General features: G+C 43.8%; 1 protein-coding gene across 1 annotated transcript in view; it reads right to left on the bottom strand.

Annotated features, from left to right (window-relative positions):
• LOC140201977 (adenylate cyclase type 8-like) overlaps positions 1-19,664 on the bottom strand; it is a 147,087-nt gene that overhangs the window by 25,600 nt on the left and 101,823 nt on the right. Inside the window, exon 16 of the mRNA XM_072266844.1 lies at positions 16,595-16,741. Within this exon, the coding sequence (XP_072122945.1) occupies positions 16,595-16,741 (147 nt within the window). The remainder of the gene's footprint in view (positions 1-16,594; positions 16,742-19,664) is intronic.

Raw genomic sequence — 19,664 nt, 5'->3', positions numbered from 1 at the left:
AGCCAGGATTCCCTTTATATATTTGGGAGACTATGCCACATAAAAGGGACAGAAGACTGTTGCCAAACAGTTTCTGAATAGTGTCATTCATGTGTATTTGTGTGCTTGTTAGACACTACGCAATGCTAAGAGCAAATAGCATCAGTTGCATGTGTTTGTATTCAAAAAGCAGTGTTTTTTATCACTGATAGTTGGAGAGAAATAAGCAGTAAGACATTTCAGAACCGTTTCGCTCACTGCAGTTTCAAGCATTCAGGCTTGGCGATGTCAGAAATGGCCATTAGACTTTATGGAGTGACCAGTTTTACTGGTGTCCATAGCATGTGCTGGTGTTATCTTATCTATTTGGGCCAATGGATGCCAATTCAAACAGCAGTGATTTTTGATAACATTGTTTTTTACTTTGACTTTACGAAGAGGGCAATGAAAGCAGTCCATTATCTGCACGAGGTATCTGCCCTGATTTTGATCATTTTGCAGTCAAGAACATGGCAGCGATGAATTCTTCCATCGATAGCTATTAGGAACTAATACACAGTTGCATAATGCTGTAGTATTATCGGTAGTGTTCTAATTTGTTTTTGTATTTCATTTAAATGTAGAATTTATTAATCAGTTAAATGCTAGTTTGCCTTTTAATGATTTCCATGCAATTCCGGCTAATTGGGGCAGCTGCTTAATTGGGTCAAAATGTATTGGTCCTAATGTGTTCCAATTACCCAGAATCCACTGTATACCCAATGACTTGGCAGCCACAGCAATCTGTGGCAATGAATTCCACAGATTCACTACCCTCTGGCTAAAGAAATTCCTTTTCATCTCCATTCTAAAAGGACACCACTGTATTCTGAGGCTGTGCCCTCCAGTTTCAGACTCCCGCACCAAAGGAAACATCCTCTCCATATCCACTCTGTCTAGGCTTTTCAATATTCAGAATCAGAATCAGATTTCATATCACCAGCATATATCATGCAGCTTGTTAACTTTATGACAGAAGTACAATGAAACACATGATAAATAAACATACAGAAAACAAACTGAGCAATCAGTGGCGAGAGCAGTGCACAGCGAAGAGTTACTCGCGAGTCAGTGGCACTCGTTCAAAAGGAGGGCTTCACGGTGTTCAGTGTCGTTCCGGCGTCCAAATCAAGTGGGAAAGGCACAGAGAGGAGTAAATAAAATTAAAGAAGGGACAAGCGGAGCAGCCATTGTTGGGAGTGGGCCAACGGTGAGAGTGGGAGGGTTAGGCATTGGCTCAAAGGAGGCTTAGCTCGGAAGAGGCCTTGGTCTCCGCAAGTTGTCCGTGTAAGCTTCCTTCTTTTTTGTGTCAGGGGTACTTAATTGATCATTATGTTTTCTTCATGCCGGATGTTGGAGTACTGGGAAACCCAGAGTCTCCCAGGGAACTACATCTGCCGGTTGCATCCAGCTGCAAGTCCTTGAAGACCGTGTTAGGGATCTGGAGCAGCAGCTGGATGACTTTCGACTTGTACGGGAGAGTGAGGAGATACAGCAATTGATCAGAGTTACAGGGAAGTAGTCACCCCCTACATTGCAGGAGCCGGGTAACTGGGTGACTGTCAAGAGAAGGAATAGGAAGGTGAAAAGGCAGTACGTGACCATTCACCTCAAAAGTAAGTGTACCATTTTGGATACTGTTGTGGGGGATGACCTCCCAGGGGAATGCCATGGAGACTGGGTTACTGGTACTGAGCATGGGTCCGTGGTGCAGAAGGGAAAGAGGGAGAGGAGGGAGCAGTAGTGATAGAGGTTGGGTAATAACCCAGATTTTATTAGGGAGCTTAATGTAAAGGAACCCTCAGGAGGCAGTGATCATAGATTGATTAAATTCATACTACAATTTGAGAGGTAGAAGCATAACTCACATGTATCAGTATTTCAGTGGAATAAAGGGAATTACAAGGAGCTTTCCCAGGTGGATTGGAGGAGGATACCAGTGGGGATAGTGGCAGGACACAGATAGCTGAATTTCTGGGAATAGTTCACAAGGCGCAGGATAGATATGTCCCACAGAGGAAGAGGTTCTCAAATGGCAAGGGTAGGCAACTGTAGCTGACAAGGGAAGTTAGAACTGTATAATATTCAAGGAAAGGGCATATAAATTCACAAAAGTGAGTGGGAAGTTTAATGATTGGGAAGCTTTTAAAATCGAACAAAGGCAACTAAAAAAGCTATAAGTGAAAAGAAGAAATATGAGGCAAACTAGCCAATAATATAAAGCAGCATACTATGAGTTTTTTCAATTATATAAAGAGTGAAAGGGAGGTGAGAGTTGATATTCAACCACTGGAAAATGATGCTGGTGGGGTAGTAATGGGGGACAAAGGAATGGTAGATAAACTTAATGGATACTTTGCATCTGCCTTCACTGTGGAAGACACTAGCAAGGTGCCAGAGGCCTGTGAGTGTCAGAGAGGAATGAGTGTTATTGGTATTAGAAAACCACAGAAACCATAGAAAAACTACAGCACAGAAACAGGCCTTTTGGCCCTTCTTGGCTGTGCCGAACCATTTTCTGCCTAGTCCCACTGACCTGCACACGGACCATATCCCACCACACACCTCCCATCCATGTATCTCTCCAATTTATTCTTAAATGTTAAAAAAGAACCCGCATTTACCCCCTCGTCTGGCAGCTCATTCCATACTCCCACCACTCTCTGTGTGAAGAAGCCCCCCCTGATGTTCCCTTTAAACTTTTCCCCCCCTCACCCTTAACCCATGTCCTCTGGTTTTTTTCTCCCCTTGCCTCAGTGGAAAAAGCCTGCTTGCATTCACTCTATCTATACCCATCATACTTTTATATACCTCCATCAAATCTCCCCTCATTCTTCTACGCTCCAGGAAATAAAGTCCTAACCTATTCAACCTTTCTCTGTAACTGAGTTTCTCAAGTCCCGGCAACATCCTTGTAAACCTTCTCTACACTCTTTCAACCTTATTTATATCCTTCCTGTAATTTGGTGACCAAAACTGAACACAATACTCCAGATCTGGCCCCACCAATGCCTTATACAACCTCATCATAACATTCCAGCTCTTATACTCAATACTTTGATTAATAAAGGCCAATGTACCAAAAGCTCTCTTTACGACCCTATCTATCTGTGACGCCACTTTTAGGGAATTTTGTATCTGTATTCCCAGATCCCTCTGTTCTACTGCACTCCTCAGTGCCTTACCATTAACCCTGTATGTTCTACCTTGGTTTGTCCTTCCAACGTGCAATACCTCACACTTGTCTGTATTAAACTCCATCTGCCATTTTTCAGCCCATTTTTCCAGCTGGTCCAAGTCCCTCTGCAGGCTCTGAAAACCTTCCTCACTGTCTACTACACCTCCAATCTTTGTATCATCAGCAAATTTGCTGATCCAATTTACCACATTATCATCCAGATCATTGATATAGATGACAGATAACAATGGACCCAGCACTGATCCCTGTGGCACACCACTAGTCACAGGCCTCCACTTGGAGAAGCAATTCTCTACTACCACTCTTTGGCTTCTTCCATTGAGCCAGTGTCTAATCCAATTTACCACCTCTCCATGTATACCTAGCGACTGAATTTTCTTAACTAACCTCCCATGCGGGACCTTGTCAAAGGCCTTACTAAAGTCCATGTAGACAATATCCACTGCCTTCCCTTCATCCACTTTCCTGGTAACCTCCTCGAAAAACTCCAATAGATTGGTCAAACATGACCTGCCACGCACAAAGCCATGTTGACTCTCCCTAATAAGTCCCTGTCTATCCAAATGCTTGTAGATTCTGTCCCTTACTACTCCCTCCAATAACTTTTCTACTACCGACGTTAAGTTTACCAGCCTATAATTTCCCAGATTACTTTTTGATCCTTTTTTAAACAACGGAACAACATGAGCCACTCTCCATTTCCTCCGGCACCTCACCTGTAGACAGCGACATTTTAAATATTTCTGCCAGGGCCCCTGCAATTTCAACACTAGTCTCCTTCAAGGTCTGAGGGAACAGCCTGTCAGGTCCCGGGGATTTATCCACTTTAATCTTCCTCAAGACAGCAAGGACCTCCTCCTTTTCGACCTGCACAATTTCCATGATCTCACTACTTGTTTCCTTTAATTCCATAGACTTCATGCCAGTTTCCTTAGTAAATACAGACGCAAAAAACCTATTTAAGATCTCCCCCATTTCCTTTCGTTCCGCACAAAGCCGACCACTCTGATCTTCAAGAGGACCAATTTTATCCCTTACAATCCTTTTGCTCTTAATATACTTGTAAAAGCTCTTTGGATTATCCTTCACTTTGATTGCCAAGGCAACCTCATGTCTTCTTTTAGCCCTCCTGATTTCTTTCTTAAGTATTTTCCTGTACTTCTTATACTCCTCAAGCACCTTATTTACTCCCTGTTTCCTATACATGTCATACAAAGGAAAAAGTGCTAGACTAACTCAAATGTCTTAAAATGGATAAGTCACCTGGACCAGATGGACTACATCCCAGAGTCAATAGAGAGTTTAAACTAGGATTGCTGGGAACCAAACTGAAGAGGTGGTTGGCTCACAAATAGAGAAAGCTTGGAGACAGTGCAAGAGGGAGGATAGGCAGGTGATTGAGAAGGGATGCACTCAGACTGATGGTTTGAGATGTGTCTATATTAATGCAAGGAGTATCATGAACAAAGCGGATGAGCTTAGAGCATGGATCAGAACTTGGAGCTATAGTGTGGCCATTACAGAGACTTGGATGGCTCAGGGGCAGGAATGGCTACTTCAAGTGCAAGGCTTTAGATGTTTCAGAAAGCATAGGGAGGGAGGCAAAAGAGGTGAGGTCGTGGCACTGTTGATCAGAGATAGTGTCACGCATGAAGAAAAGGAGGAAGTCATGGAGGGGTTCTCTACAGAGTCTCTGTGGATGGAAGTTAGGAACAGGAAGGGGTCAATAACTCTACTGGGTGTTTTTTGTAGACCATCCAATAGTAACAGGGATATCGAGGAGCAGATAGGGAGACAGATTCCAGAAAGATTTAATAATAACAGGGTTGTCGTGGTGGGAGATTTTAATTTCCCAAATATCGATCAGCATGTCCCTGGGATGAGGGGTTTAGATGGGGTGGAGTTTGTGAGGTGTGTTCAGGAAGGTTTCTTGACACAATATGTAGATAAGCCTACAAGAGGAGAGACTGTACTTGATCTGGTATTGGGAAATGAACCTGGTCAGGTGTCAGATCTCTCAGTGGGAGAGCATTTTGGAGATCGTGATCACAACTGTATCTTCTTTACCATACCATTGGAGAGGGATTGGAACAGCTAAGTTAGGAAAGCATTTAATTGGAGTAAGGGGAAATATGAGTCTTGTCACCTTCAGAAGTTTTCGGATGACTCTGCCATTGTTGGATGCATCAGCAAGGGAGATGAGGCTGAGTACAGGGCTACGGTAGGAAACTTTGTCTCATGGTGTGAGCAGAATTACCTGCAGCTTAATGTGAAAAAGACTAAGGAGCTGGTGGTAGACCTGAGGAGGGCTAAGGCACCAGTGACCCCTGTTTCCATCCAGGGGGTCAGTGTGGACATGGTGGAGGATTACAAATACCAGCGGATACAAATTGACAATAAACTGGACTGGTCAAAGAACACTGAGGCTGTCTACAAGAAGGGTCAGAGCCGTCTCTATTTCCTGAGGAGACTGAGGTCCTTTAACATCTGCCGGACGATGCTGAGGATGTTCTATGAGTCTGTGGTGGTCAGTGCTATCATGTTTGCTGTTGTGTGCTGGGGCAGCAAGCTGAGGGTAGCAGACACCAACAGAATCAACAAACTCATTTGTAAGGCCAGTGATGTTGTAGGGATGGAACTGGACTCTCTCACGGTGGTATCTGAAAAGAGGATGCTGTCTAAGTTGCATGCCATCTTGGTCAATGTCTCCCATCCACTTCATAATGTACTGGGTGGGCACAGGAGTACATTCAGCCAGAGACTCATTCCACCAAGATGCAACACAGAGCGTCATAGGAAGTCATTCCTGCCTGTGGCCATCAAACTTTACAACTCCTCCCTTGGAGGGTCAGACACCCTGAGCCAATAGGCTGGTCCTGGACTTATTTCATAATTTACTGGCATAATTTACATATTACTATTTAACTATTTATGGTTCTATTATTATTTATTATTTATGGTGCAACTGTAATGCAAACCAATTTCCCCCGGGATCAATAAAGTATGACTATGACTATGACTGTGACTATCAGGCAGGAACTTGGAAGCATAAATTGGAAACAGATGTTCTCAGGGAAATGTACAGAAGAAATGTGGCAAATGTTCAGGGGATATTTGTGGAGTGTTCTGAATAGGTACATTTCAATGAGACAGAGAAAGGATGGTAGGATACAGGAACCGTGGTGTACAAAGGCTGTTGGAAATCCAGTCTAGAAGAAAAAAAGAGGTTCAAAAAGCTAGGTAGTGATAGAGATCTAGAAGATTATAAGCTAGCAGGAAGGAGCTCAAGAAAGAAATTAGGAGAGCCAGAAGAGGCCATGAGAATGCCTTGACGGACAGGGTTAAGGAAAAACTCAAGGCATTCTATAAGTATGTTAAGAGCAAGAGGATAAGACGTGAGGGAATAGGACCAATCAAGTGTGACGGTGGGAAAGTGTGTATGGAACCGGAGGAGATAGCAGAGGTACTTAATGAGTACTTTGCTTCAGTATTCACTAGGGAAAAGGACCTTGGCGATTGTAGGTATGACTTACAGCAGACTGAAAAGCTTGAGCATGCAGATATTAAGAAAGACGATGTGCTGGAGCTTTTGGAAAGCATCAAGTTGGATAAGTCACTGGGACCGGACGAGATGTACCCCAGGCTACTGTGGGAAGCGAGGGATCAGAATGCTGAGCATCTGGTGATGATCTTTGCATCATCAGTGGGGACAGGAGAGGTTCCGGAGGATTGGAGGGTTGCGGATGTTGCTCCCTTATTCAAGAAAGGGAGTAGAGATAGCCCAGGAAATTATAGACCTGTGAGTCTTACTTCAGTGGTCGGTAAGTTGATGGAGAAGAACCTGAGAGGCAGGATTTATGAACATTTGGAGAAGCATAATATGATTAGGAATAGTCAGCATGGCTTTGTCAAGGGTGGGTCATGCCTTACGAGCCTGACTGAATTTTTTGAGGATGTGACTAAACACATTAATGAAGGTAGAGCAGTAGATGTAGTGTATATGGATTTCAGCAAGGCATTTGACAAGGTTCCGCATGCAAGGCTTATTGAGAAAATAAGGAGGCATGGGATCCAAGGGGACATTACTTTGTGGATTCAGAACTGGCTTGCCCACAGAAGGCAAAGAGTGGTCGTAGATGGGTCATATTCTGCATGGAGGTTGGTGACCAGTGGTGTGCCTCAGGGATCTGTTCTGGGACCTCTACTCTTCGTGATTTTTATAAATGACCTGGATGAGGAAGTGGAGGGATGGGTTTGGAAAATTGCTGATGACACAAAGGTTGGGGGTGTTGTAGATAGTGTGGAGGGCTGTCAGAGGTTACAGCTGGACATTGATAGGATGCAAAAATGGGCTGAGAAGTGGCAGATGGAGTTCAACCCAGATAAGTGTGAGGTGGTTCATTTTGATAGGTCAAATATGATGACAGAATATAGTATTAATGGTAAGACTCTTGGCAGTGTTGAGGATCAGAGGGATCTTGGGATCCGAGCCCATAGGACACTCAAAGCTGCTGTGCAGGTTGACTCTGTGGTTAAGAAAGCATACGGTACATTGGCCTTCATCAACCATGGGATTGAGTTTAGGAGCCGAGAGGTAATGTTGCAGCTATATAGGACCCTGGTCAGACCCCACTTGGAGTACTGTGCTCAGTTCTGGTTGCCTCACTACAGGAAGGCCGTGGAAACTACAGAAAGGGTACAGAGGAGATTTACACGGATGTTGTCTGGATTGGGGAGCATACCTTATGAGAATAGTTGTTCCGTTGTTTAAAAAAGGATTGAAAAGTAATCCAGGAAATTATAGGCCGGTAAGTTTAACGTCGGTAGTAGGTAAGTTATTGGAGGGAGTACTAAGAGACAGAATCTACAAGCATTTGGATAGACAGAGACTTATTAGGGAGAGTCAACATGGCTTTGTGCGTGGCAGGTTATGTTTGACCAATCTATTGGAGTTTTTCGAGGAGGTTACCAGGAAATTGGATGAAGGGAAGACAGTGGATATTGTCTACATGGACTTCAGTAAGGCCTTTGACAAGGTCCCGCATGGGAGGTTAGTTAGGAAAATTCAGTCGCTAGGTATACATGGAGAGGTGGTAAATTAGATCAGACATTGGCTCAATGGAAGAAGCCAAAGAGTGGTAGTAGAGAATTGCTTCTCCGAGTAGAGGCCTGTGACTAGTGGTGTGCCACAGGGATCAGTGCTGGGTCCATTGTTATTTGTCATCTATATCAATGATCTGGATGATAATGTGGAAAATTGGATCAGCAAATTTGCTGATGATACAAAGATTGGAGGTGTAGTAGACAGCGAGGAAGGTTTTCAGAGCCTGCAGAGGGACTTGGACCAGCTGGAAAAATGGGCTGAAAAATGGCAGATGGAGTTTAATGCAGACAAGTGTGAGGTATTGCACGTTGGAAGGAGAAACGAAGGTAGAACATACAGGGTTAATGGTAAGGCACTGAGGAGCGCAGTGGAACAGAGGGATCTGGGAATACAGATACAAAATTCCTTAAAAGTGGTGTCACAGGTAGATAAGGTCGTAAAGAGAGCTTTTGGTACATTGGCCTTTATTAATCGAAGTATTGAGTATAAGAGCTGGAATGTTATGATGAGGTTGTATAAGGCATTGGTGAGGCCAAATCTGGAGTATTGTGTTCAGTTTTGGTCACCAAATTACAGGAAGGATATAAATAAGGTTGAAAGAGTGCAGAGAAGGTTTACAAAGATGTTGCCGGGACTTGAGAAACTCAGTTACAGAGAAAGGTTGAATAGGTTAGGACTTTATTCCCTGGATCGTAGAAGAATGAGGGGAGATTTGATGGAGGTATATAAAATTATGATGGGTATAGATAGAGTGAATGCAAGCAGGCTTTTTCCACTGAGGCAAAGGGAGAAAAAAACCAGAGGACATGGGTTAAGGGTGAGGGAGGAAAAGTTTAAAGGGAACGTTAGTGGGGGCTTCTTCACACAGAGAGTGGTGGGAGTATGGAATGAGCTGCCAGACGAGGTGGTAAATGCGGGTTCTTTTTTAACATTTAAGAATAAATTGGACAGATACATGGATGGGAGGTGTATGGAGGGATATGGTCCGTGTGCAGGTCAGTGGGACTAGGCAGAAAATGGTTCGGCACAGCCAAGAAGGGCCAAAAGGCCTGTTTCTGTGCTGTAGTTTCTATGGTTCTATGGTTCTAATAGGTTGAGTGAACTCGGCCTTTTCTCCTTGGAGCGTTGGAGGATGAGAGGTGACCTGATAAAGGTGTATAAGATGATGAGAGGCATTGTTTGTGTAGATAGTCAGAGGCTTTTTCCCTGGGCTGAAGTGGCTAACACGAGGTGACACAGTTTTAAGGTGATTGAAAGTAGATACAGAGGAGATGTCAGAGGTAAGTTCTTTATGCAGAGAGTGGTGAGGGCGTGGAATGGGCTGCCAGCAATGGTGTTGGAGGCGGTTATAATAGGGTCTTTTAAGAGATTCCTGGACAGGTACATGGAGCTCAGAAAAATAGAGGGTTATGGGTAACCCTAGTTAATTTCTCAGATAAAGACCTGTTTGGCACAGCTTTGTGGGCGGAAAGACCTGTATTGTGCTGTAGGTTTTCTATGTTTCTAAATCTGTTGGAGTTCTTTGGTGGAGAAACAGGCAGGGTGGACAAAAGGAGAGGCCGTGGATGTCATTAAGGGATTTGATAAAGTGCCACACATGAGGCTGCTTAACAAGATAAAATCCTGTGGTGTTACAGGAAAGATACTGGCATGGATATAGGAATGGCTGACAGGCAGGAGGCAGTGAGTGGAAATAAAGGGGGCCTTTTCTGGTTGGGTGCCAGTGATGAGTGGTGATCAGGGGTTAGTATTGAGCCTGCTACTTTTCACATTGTTTGTCAATGATTTGGATAATGGAACTGATGGCTTTGTGGAAAAGTTAGTGGATGATACAAAGATAGGTGGAGGGGGAGGTACTGCTGAGCGATTGCAGCAGGACAAATTGGAAGAATCGACAAAAAACTGCCAGATGGAATAAAATGTTGGGAAATGCATGATCATGCATTTTGGTAAAAAGAACAATAGCGCTGACTGTTCTCTAAATGGGGAGAAGGTTTAAACATCAGAGGTGGAGAGGAACTTGGGTGTCCTCACACGAGACTCCCAGAAGGTTAATTTATAGTTTGAGTCAGTGGTAAAGAAGTTTAATGCAATGTTGGCATTCATTTCAAGGGGAATACAATATAAAAGCAAGGAGATACTGCTGAGCCTTTATAAGACACTAGTCAGGCTGCACTTTGAGTATTGTCAACAGTTTTGGGCTCCGTATCTCAGAAACAATGTGCTGTCATTGGAGAGAGTCCAGAGGTAGTTCACGAGGATGATTCTGGGAATGAAGGGGTTAACATCTGAGGAGTGTTTGGCAGCTTTGGGCCTGTACTCACTGGAATTCAGAAGAGTGTGGGGGGAATCTCATTGAAACCTACCAAATATTGAAAGGACTAGATAGGGTGGATGTGGAAAGGATGTTTCCTATGGTGGGGGTATCCAGAACTAGAGGGCACAGCCTCAGAATTGAGGGGTGACCTTTTAGAACAGAGGTAAGGAAGAATTTTTTTAGCCAGAAAGTAGGGAATCTGTGGAATTCTCTGCCACAGACTGCAGTGGAGGCCAAGTCTGTGAGTATATTTAAGTGGAAGTTGATTGTTTCCTGATCGGTCAGGGCATCGAAGAATGTGGTGAGAAGGCAGGTGTTTGGGGTTGAGTGGATCCGGGATCAGCCATGATGGAATAGTGGAGCAGACTTGATGGGCTGAGTGGCCTTAATCTGCTCCTGTGTCTTGTGGTCTTGTGGAAATCACTAGTCAGAGGAACAGACAGGGAATTCTGTGGCTGTGAATGGGACACCCAAATTGTATGTTGCCTCTGAGGAGCCAGGGTCAAGGATGTCTTGGATCACATCCACTACAGCAGGGTAGTAATTTCTGGATTGCTACTTGTGCCACATGCCACTGAGGGTAGAAACTGGATGATCTGGCAGACAAATGCATGGCTGACAAGCTCATTCTAGGGTCACTGGGATCTCTTCTGAGGGAGGTATGACTTGTACAAAAGGGATGGGTTGCACCTGAACCTGCGGGGATCAATATTCTCACGGGCAGGTTTGTTGGAGGTGTTGGGGAGAGGTTAAACTAATTTTGCTGAGGGATGGAAACCAGAGTGAAGGGACTCAGGATAGGACGGATGATAAAAAAAATCAAAGATAGCATGCAGTCAGACTGTCAAGAAGAGCAGGCAGATGATAGGACAAAATTGCAGCCAGCAGGGTGAGTATCAGTGCATTAGGGATGCAGAATCAAAAAAGGGTAGCAAATACGGTACTGAAAGTGTTATATCTCAATGCACAGAGTATAAGAAATAAGGTAGATGATCTTATTGCACTATTACAGATTGTCGGGTATGATGTGTTGTGGCCATCACTGAAGGATGGGTGTAGTTGGGAGCTGAATGTCCAAGGTTACATGTTATATTGGAGGGACAGGAAGGTAGGCAGAGGGGCTGGTGTGGCTCTGCTGGTAAAGAATGGCATCAAATCAGTAGAAAGATGAGACACAGCATCTGAAGACGTTGAATCCTTATGGGTTAAGAAACTTCAAGTGTAAAAGGACCCTGATGGCAATTGTATACAGGCCTCTAAACAGCAGCTGGGATGTGGACTACAGGTTACAACAGGAAATAGAAAAGGTGTGTCAAAAAGGCAATGTTACAGTTGTCATGGGAGATTTCAACATGAAGGCTGATTGGGAAAATGATGTTGGTAACGGATCTTATTGATATTGGTAGTGTATTTGTTGAATGCCTATGAGAAAGCTTTTTAGAGCAGCTTGACATTGAACCTACAAGGGGATCAACTATACTAGATTGGGCATTAGGTAATGAACCAGAGGTGATTAGGGAGCTTACGGTAAAGGAACCCTTAGGAGTCAGTGATCACAATATGATTGAGTTTAACTTGAAATATGATAGGGAGAACGTAAAGTCTGATGTAGCATTATTTCAGGAGAGTAAAGGAAATTACAGTGGTATGAGAGTTAGCCAAAGTAAATTGGAAGGAGATGATTACAGGGATACAGCAGAGCAGCAACGGTGTAAGGTTTCGGAAAAAAATGTGTAATGATGCAGGATAGATGTATTCCAAAAAAAAAAGAAATGCTCAAATGGCAAAATAGTACAACTGTGGCTGACAATGGAAGCTAAAGGTAATGTAAAAGCAATAGAGAAGGCATACAGTAAAGCAAAATTTATCAAGAAGATTGAGGATTAGAAAGCTTTAAAAACCTTCAGAAAGCAACTAAAAGAATCATTTGGAGGGAAAAGATGAATTTTGAAAACAAGCTAGCTAACAATATCAAGGTCAATGGAAAAAGCTTTTTTCAAGTATATAAAAAATAAAGGAGAGATGGGAATGGATATTGGACCACTAGAAAATGAGGCCAGAGAAATAATAATGGGGGACCAGGAGGTGGCAGATGAACTAAATGAGTATTTTGCATCAGTCTTTACTGCAAAAGGCACTAGCAGTGTGCCAGTTGTTGTAGTGTGTGAAGGAAGAGAATGAGTGCAGCTACTATTACAAGAGAGAAGGTGCTCAAAGCTGAGAAACCTAAAGGCACATTAGTCACCCAGACTAGATGAACTGCACCCTAGGGTTCTGAAAGAGGTACCGGTAGAATTTGTGCAGGCATTAGTAATGATCTTTCAAAAATCATTGGACTCCGGCATAATGCCAGAGGACTGGAATATTGCAGATGTCTCCCCACTCTTCAAGAAAGGAAGGAGGCAGCAGACACAGTTAGCCTGACCTCAGTGGTTGGGAAGATGTTGGAGTCCATTGTTAAGGATGAGGTTATGGAGTACTTGGTGATGCAGAACAAGATAAGACAAAGTCAGCATTGATTTCTTAGGGAAAATCTTGCCTGACAAACCTTTTAGAATTATTTGAACTTTCTCCATGTTTAGAAAATAAGTCTGCACCTTTATTCCTTCTCCCAAAGTGCATGACAATAACTTCCCAACACTGTAATTCACTTCACTTGAGCAGCAGCACAGAATCTCTGCAGGGCAGTGGCAGGATAAAGACCTGTTTACGGAGGTGAGAGAGGTTCAGGGGTAATTCAGAATGGAGCAACAGAATGTGAATGTAGTAGAGGACAGACCTGCTGTGATAGGGAGAGGGTGAGAGGGCAACTGAAACACCATGTACAGTTTAAATCTCTATCTTCTGGAATATATCTCCAAGAATGTGGTTTCATTGCACATCTGTATTTTGCACTATGACTTTTTAATGCACATTTTGTATTTTTTTTGTACTTCAGTGCTTAAATGTTGTATTTTAAAGTACACATTTCTGACTGAGCAACCTTGCAACAATAATTTTCTGCAGGATAAATAAAGCTTTATCTTATCTTCTTCTGGGAAGGAGGTACTTATATTAGTGGTGGAGAAGATTCATTGGGTTGATTTCTGGGGAGAATATAGAACAGTACAACACAGGAAGTTGATCATTTCCTGATCGGTCAGGGCAGCAAAGGATATGGTGAGAAGGCAGGTGTATGGGGTTGAGTGGATCTGGGATCAGCCAAGATGGAATGGTGGAGCAGATTCAATGGGCTGAATGGCCTAATTCTGCTCCTGTGTCTTGTGGTCTTCTGGAAATCAATAGTCAGAGGAACAGACAGGAAATTCTGTGGCTGTGAATGAGACACCCAAATCAGCCCTTCAGTCCAAAATGTTGGGCTGAACCAAATTAATTAGTAATCAAATAGCCAACTAAGCTAATCCCTTCTGCCTACACAATGTCCATACCCTTCTATTTTCCTCACATTCATGTGCCTATCTAAACTTCTCTTAAAAGTCCCTGATGTATCTGCCTCTACCACCACATCAAGAGCTACTTTCCAGGCATCCACCACTCTGTGTAAAAAAACTTGCCCCTCACATCTCCTTTGAAAATACCTCCTCACACCTTAAATCCAAGCCCTCTGGTATTAGACATTTCAAACCTAGGAAAAAGATATTGTTTGTCTACTCTATCTATGCCTCTCATAACCTTATAAACCTCTATCAGATCTCCCCTCGACCTTTGCCGTTCCAGAGAAAATGACTGAAGTTTGTCCAACCTCTCATTAAAGCACATGCCCTCAAATCCAGGCAACATCCTGGTAAGCAGCACACACAAAATGCTGGTGGAATTCATGCAGCATCCATGGAGAAAAGCAAACAGATGATGTTTCGGGCTGAGGCCCTTTTTCGGGACTCATCCTGGTAAACCTCTTTGCACCCTCTCCAAAGCCTCGACACCATTCCTTTAATAGGGCAACCAGAACGGTCCAGGTGTGGGAAGGGGACCTTGGGTACTGTCGGTGTGGAACTTGCTCGTTCTCCCTGTGACAGTGTGATTTTCATTGAAGGTCTCGTTTTTCAGAAACACAAGTTGGTTGGTTACTGTTATTGTCTCTAGTGTGTAGATATGTGGTTGAGGTGAAGACTATGGGCTGAAAAATGGCAGATGGAATTTAGTGTAGACAAGTATGAGGTGTTGCACTTTGGGGGAACAAGCTAGGGAGGACTTACACAGTGAATGGTAGGGCACTGAGGTGTGTGGTAGATAGAGGGATCCGGGAATACAGGTCCATAATTTATTGAAAGTGGTGTCTCAGATAGATTGGGTGATAAACTAGACTTTTGTCACATTGGCCTTCATAAATCAAAATATAGGAGTTGGGATGTTGTGTTGATGTTGTGTAAGACATTGGTGAGAATTAATTACGTAATTAATTTAGGAAATGTCAACTGTATTTTTTTCCATTGATGCTGCCTGGCTGGCTGAGTTCTTGCAGCGTTTTGTGTGTGTTGCCTAGGTTACCGTGTGCAGCTTTGGGCACCTATCTACAGGAAAGATATCAATAAGATTGAAAGAGTACAGAAAAAAACTTACAAGGATGTTGTTGGGACGTGACTGGAGTTATAGGGAATGATTAAATAGGCCAGGACTTTATTTCCTGTTGCAGAGGGAATGAGGGGAAAGGAAGAGGAACAATTAAAAGCTGTGTCTTGGGTTGGGGGAGCGAGGGATATCACTCTGTTCTGCATGGCTCTCTAACTCAGAGTCACGGGATCCCTTGCAGAGCTCTGATAAATGACAGAGACCATACTGAAACGTTTATGGTTCTGAGTGGGACATAGTGTGTGCTGTGGGGAGGGGGTGGCATTGAGGATTAGGGGCCTCCCATGTCACAGACAGCTGAGGGACTCCTTCCCTATCATCGGGTGAGTGTGTGAATTGTCTGCCCCAAACAGCTATGGAGACAGAATCACTGGGGACATGGGAGGTGGGGGGGAAATAGGTGAGAGAGTGGGGCCAAGCCCACTGTGACCTAGATCAATGATGGACTAGCTGAGGCATTTAATGATGGTGAAACAACTCAACGCTTTAGTAACAGCTTCTTGCCCTCCGCCATCAGATTCCTAAGTAATCTATGAGCCCATGAACACTGCCCCTTTTTGATAATTTTTAATATATATGTCTTATTGCAACTTATACAGTCAGTGACGACTATCTGAGGCACCTCCTGGACCTAATGAAGTGGCCACTGAATGTAAGTTTGTGGATGTAGCCCATCCACTTCAAGGTGCAACATGCTGTGGGTTCAGAGATGCTCTTCTACACCACTGTTGTACCTGTGGGGTTACCTGACCTTCCTATCAGCTTGACCATTCTCCTTTGACCTCTCTCATCAACAAGCTGTTCTCACCCACAGAGCTGCCCCTCACATTTTCTTTTTTTGGTTCTTTTGCATTGTTCTCCGAAAACTCTCGGGATTGTTTGGTCTGAAAATCCCAGGAGATCAGCAGCTTCTCAGATACTCAAACCACCCACAATCACAGCCAAAGTTACTTAGATCACACTGCTTCCCCATTCTGGTGTTTAGGAAAAGAACAACTGAACTTAACCATATCCGCATGCATTTATGCATTGAGTTGCTGCCACAGGATTGACTGATTAGATATTTGCATTAATGAGCAGGTGTACAGCTACCTAATAAGACAGCCATTGAGTGTTTCTTATAGTATTTTGTTAATGTGTGCACCGCACTGCTGCCACAAAACAACAAACTTCACAATGTATGCCACTGAAAATAAACCTGATCCTAAGTCCCCAACACCCAGAATTTTCAGAGGAAACCGGAGAACGTGCTGTGTGGGACAGAATTCGCCAGGTCACTATGTAGAGGACAGAGGGAGTTCTAACCAGGCGGTCTGCACAGAAAGGACCCTGTCAATTCAACAACAGTACCAACACCACCGGTCAACATTCAGCACACAGCAGGCACCTCATCAAAGTCAGCAATGATCTCATTCAGCAGCTGTAAGCACTCCATTCCCTGCTGGTTGCTCTCCGCCTGAGAGTAAAAGGCGTTAAATTCTGGGATGGATGCAAACAGAACCCCCACATCATCGTGTGACTCGAAGTAAAGATCCTGGGGACAAAGAGGAAACAAGACAGATGTTAGAATTTAAATCAAATATAAGATTAAAATAACTGTCATGGACAGTAACAATCTGTTAAAGGAGCAGGGGTGAGGGGTGTTGGACGCTGGACTGACAACCCCATCCTGTAAAAGCCCAGAGCTACGGAAGCTCCAGAGACCTCATTCCTGGCAGAGGAAGGACACACCAAACAGATGATCCACACCTGGAGGGAACATGAAAGACTGGCCCGGGAAAGAGGACTCTGGTGAGCTATTGACAGCGGCCTATAGTCCAGCAGTGGTGATAGGATTAGGTAAAGTAAATAAGCAATAAGATTAATATAATCCCCAAGACCGCAGAGGGCTTTTGCACTCATTAGAGTTGTTATGAGAGCTCAGAGTTTCCGTTTCCACAGTGTGATTAGTATGAACATTCAAAGAAGATGGCATGGCCTGTCTGTTGATCTATGTCTCAAGTAATCTCCTAAATCTTTCTCATTCTCCCGCCGCTCCAGCAAAAACAACCCAAGGTGGTTCAGCCTCGCCTTACAGCGCATGCCGCTAATCCATGCAGTACCCTGCTCAACGAATTTACCAATTAGTTTAAGGTGAAAGCTTTAGATTAGTCAGACAATTTGGAAAATTATGACACTTGGTCCCCTAGCCGAAGTGTAGTGACACTAGCCAGATAGAGAACATGGGCTCCGGGGTGCTGGAGGCAGGGACTGCTTCTTTTAACATTGTCTGTCAATGACTTCGATAATGGAATTGATGGCTTTGTGGCAGAGTTTGCAGACAATACAAAAATAGGTGAGGAGCAGGTAGGTTGGAGGAAATAGAGAAACTACAGAAGGGCAGATCAGGAGAATGGCAAAGAAATGGCAGATGGAATGCAGTGTCAGGAAGTGTATGATCATGCACTTCGGTAGAAGGAATAACATTTTGAAATACTGAGAAAATTCAAAACTCTGAGGCACAGAGGGACTTAGGAATCCTTGGGCAGGATTCCCTAAAGTTTAATTTGCAGGTTGAGTCTGTGGTGAGGAAGGCAAATGTGATGTTGCATTCATTTTGAGAGGACCTGGAATATAAAAGCAAGAAAGTAATGTTGAGGTTTTACAAAGAACTGATGAGGTCTCACTTGGAGCATTGTGAGCAGTTTTGGGCCCCTTACTTAAGAAATTGTGTGCTGAAATTGGAGAGGGTTCAAAGGAGGTTCATGAAAGTGATTCTGGGATTGAACGGATTGGTATTTGTGGAGTGTTTGATGGCTCTGGGCCTCTATTATCTGGAATTCAGAAGAATGGTGGGGGGGGGGTGACTTAACTGAAACCTATCGAATTTTGAAAGGCTTTGATAAAGTGGACGTGGAGGGGATGCTTCCTATGGTGGGTGAGTCTGGGACCAGCGGACACAGCCTCGAAACAGAGGGGCGTCTTTTTAGAATGCAGATGAGGAGGAATTTCTTTAGCCAGAGAGTGGTGAATCTGTGGAAGCCAGGTCATTAGGTATATTTAAGGCAGAGGTTGATAGACTCTTGATTAATCAGGGCATGACGGAATATGGGGGAAGGCAGGAGACTGGAGCTGAGACGGAAATGGCAGAGAGACTCAGTGGGCCAAAGGACCTAATTCTGCTCCTACATCTTATGGTCTCACAGATTGGCAAGTATGATATTGAGGGCATCACTGAGTCATGGCTGAAAGAAGATTATATTGGGAGCTTAATGACCAAGGATAGACATTGTATCAAAAAGACAGGCAAGAAGGCAGATGGGGTGGGGTGGCTCTGTTGGTTAAAATGAAACCAAATCGTTAGAAAGAGTTGACATATGGTCGGAAGGTGTTGAATTGTTGTGGGTAGAGGCAAGAGTTAAATACAGGTTTCCAAACAGTAGCAAAGATGTGATTATAGAGTCATAGAAAAGTACAAAACAGAAACAGGCCCTTTGGACGATATAGTCCATGGGGAACCAGTTAAACTGCCTACACTCACTGACCTGCATCAGGACCATAGCTCACCATACCCCTACCACCCATGTACCTCTCTGAATTTCTCCTAAATGTTGAAATCAAACTCACATGCACCACTTGTGCTGGCAACTCATTCCACACCCTCATGACCCTCTGAGTGAAGAAGTTTCCCCTCATGTTCCCGTTAAACCTTTCACCTTTCTCCCTTAATCCATGACCTCCACTCCTCAGCAGTATTCAGAGTGATAATCCTGATGTTGAGGAAGATGGACACAAAGGTGCACTGCACTCACATTTTAACCCCTTTTCTCTTCCCGACTGCCACCCAGTTTCCTGTGTCCTGCAATTTGGGTGTAATTACCTTTCTATATCCCCTATCTATCACCCGTTCACCCTCCAAATTACAATGCAAGATAGAAAATGCATGTCAAAAGGGCAATAGGGGATTTCAATATGCATGTAGATTGAGAAAATCAGGTTGGTATTGGATCCCGAGAGGGGAGAATCTATAGAATGCCTACAAGATGGCTTTTTAGAGCAGGTCCACTAGTGGATCAGCTATTCTGGATTGGGTGTTGTGCAGTTAAATGGAATTGGTAGAGAGCTTAAGGTAAAGGAACCCTTAGGGGTCAGTGATCATAATATCTTAGGAAGAAGAGCTACTTTAAACATAGAAACATAGAAAACCTACAGCACAATACAGGCTCTTTTGCCCACAAAGTTGTGCTGAACATGTCCCTACCTTAGAAATTACTAGGCTTGCCCAAAGCCCTCTATTTTTCTAAGCTCCATGTACCTATCCAAAAGTGTCTTAAAGGACCCTATCGTATCCGCCTCCACCACCGTTGCTGGCAGCCCATTCCACACACTCACCACTCTGAGCAAAATACTTACCCCTGACATCTCCTCTGTACCTACTCCCCAGCACCTTAAACCTGTGTCCTCTTGTGACAACTATT

The sequence above is a fragment of the Mobula birostris genome, chromosome 8 (genome assembly GCF_030028105.1).
Source record: "Mobula birostris isolate sMobBir1 chromosome 8, sMobBir1.hap1, whole genome shotgun sequence".
NCBI lineage: Eukaryota > Metazoa > Chordata > Chondrichthyes > Myliobatiformes > Myliobatidae > Mobula > Mobula birostris.
Note: the sequence above shows the minus strand (reverse complement) of the source record. Positions and strands in the feature narration are given on the sequence as shown.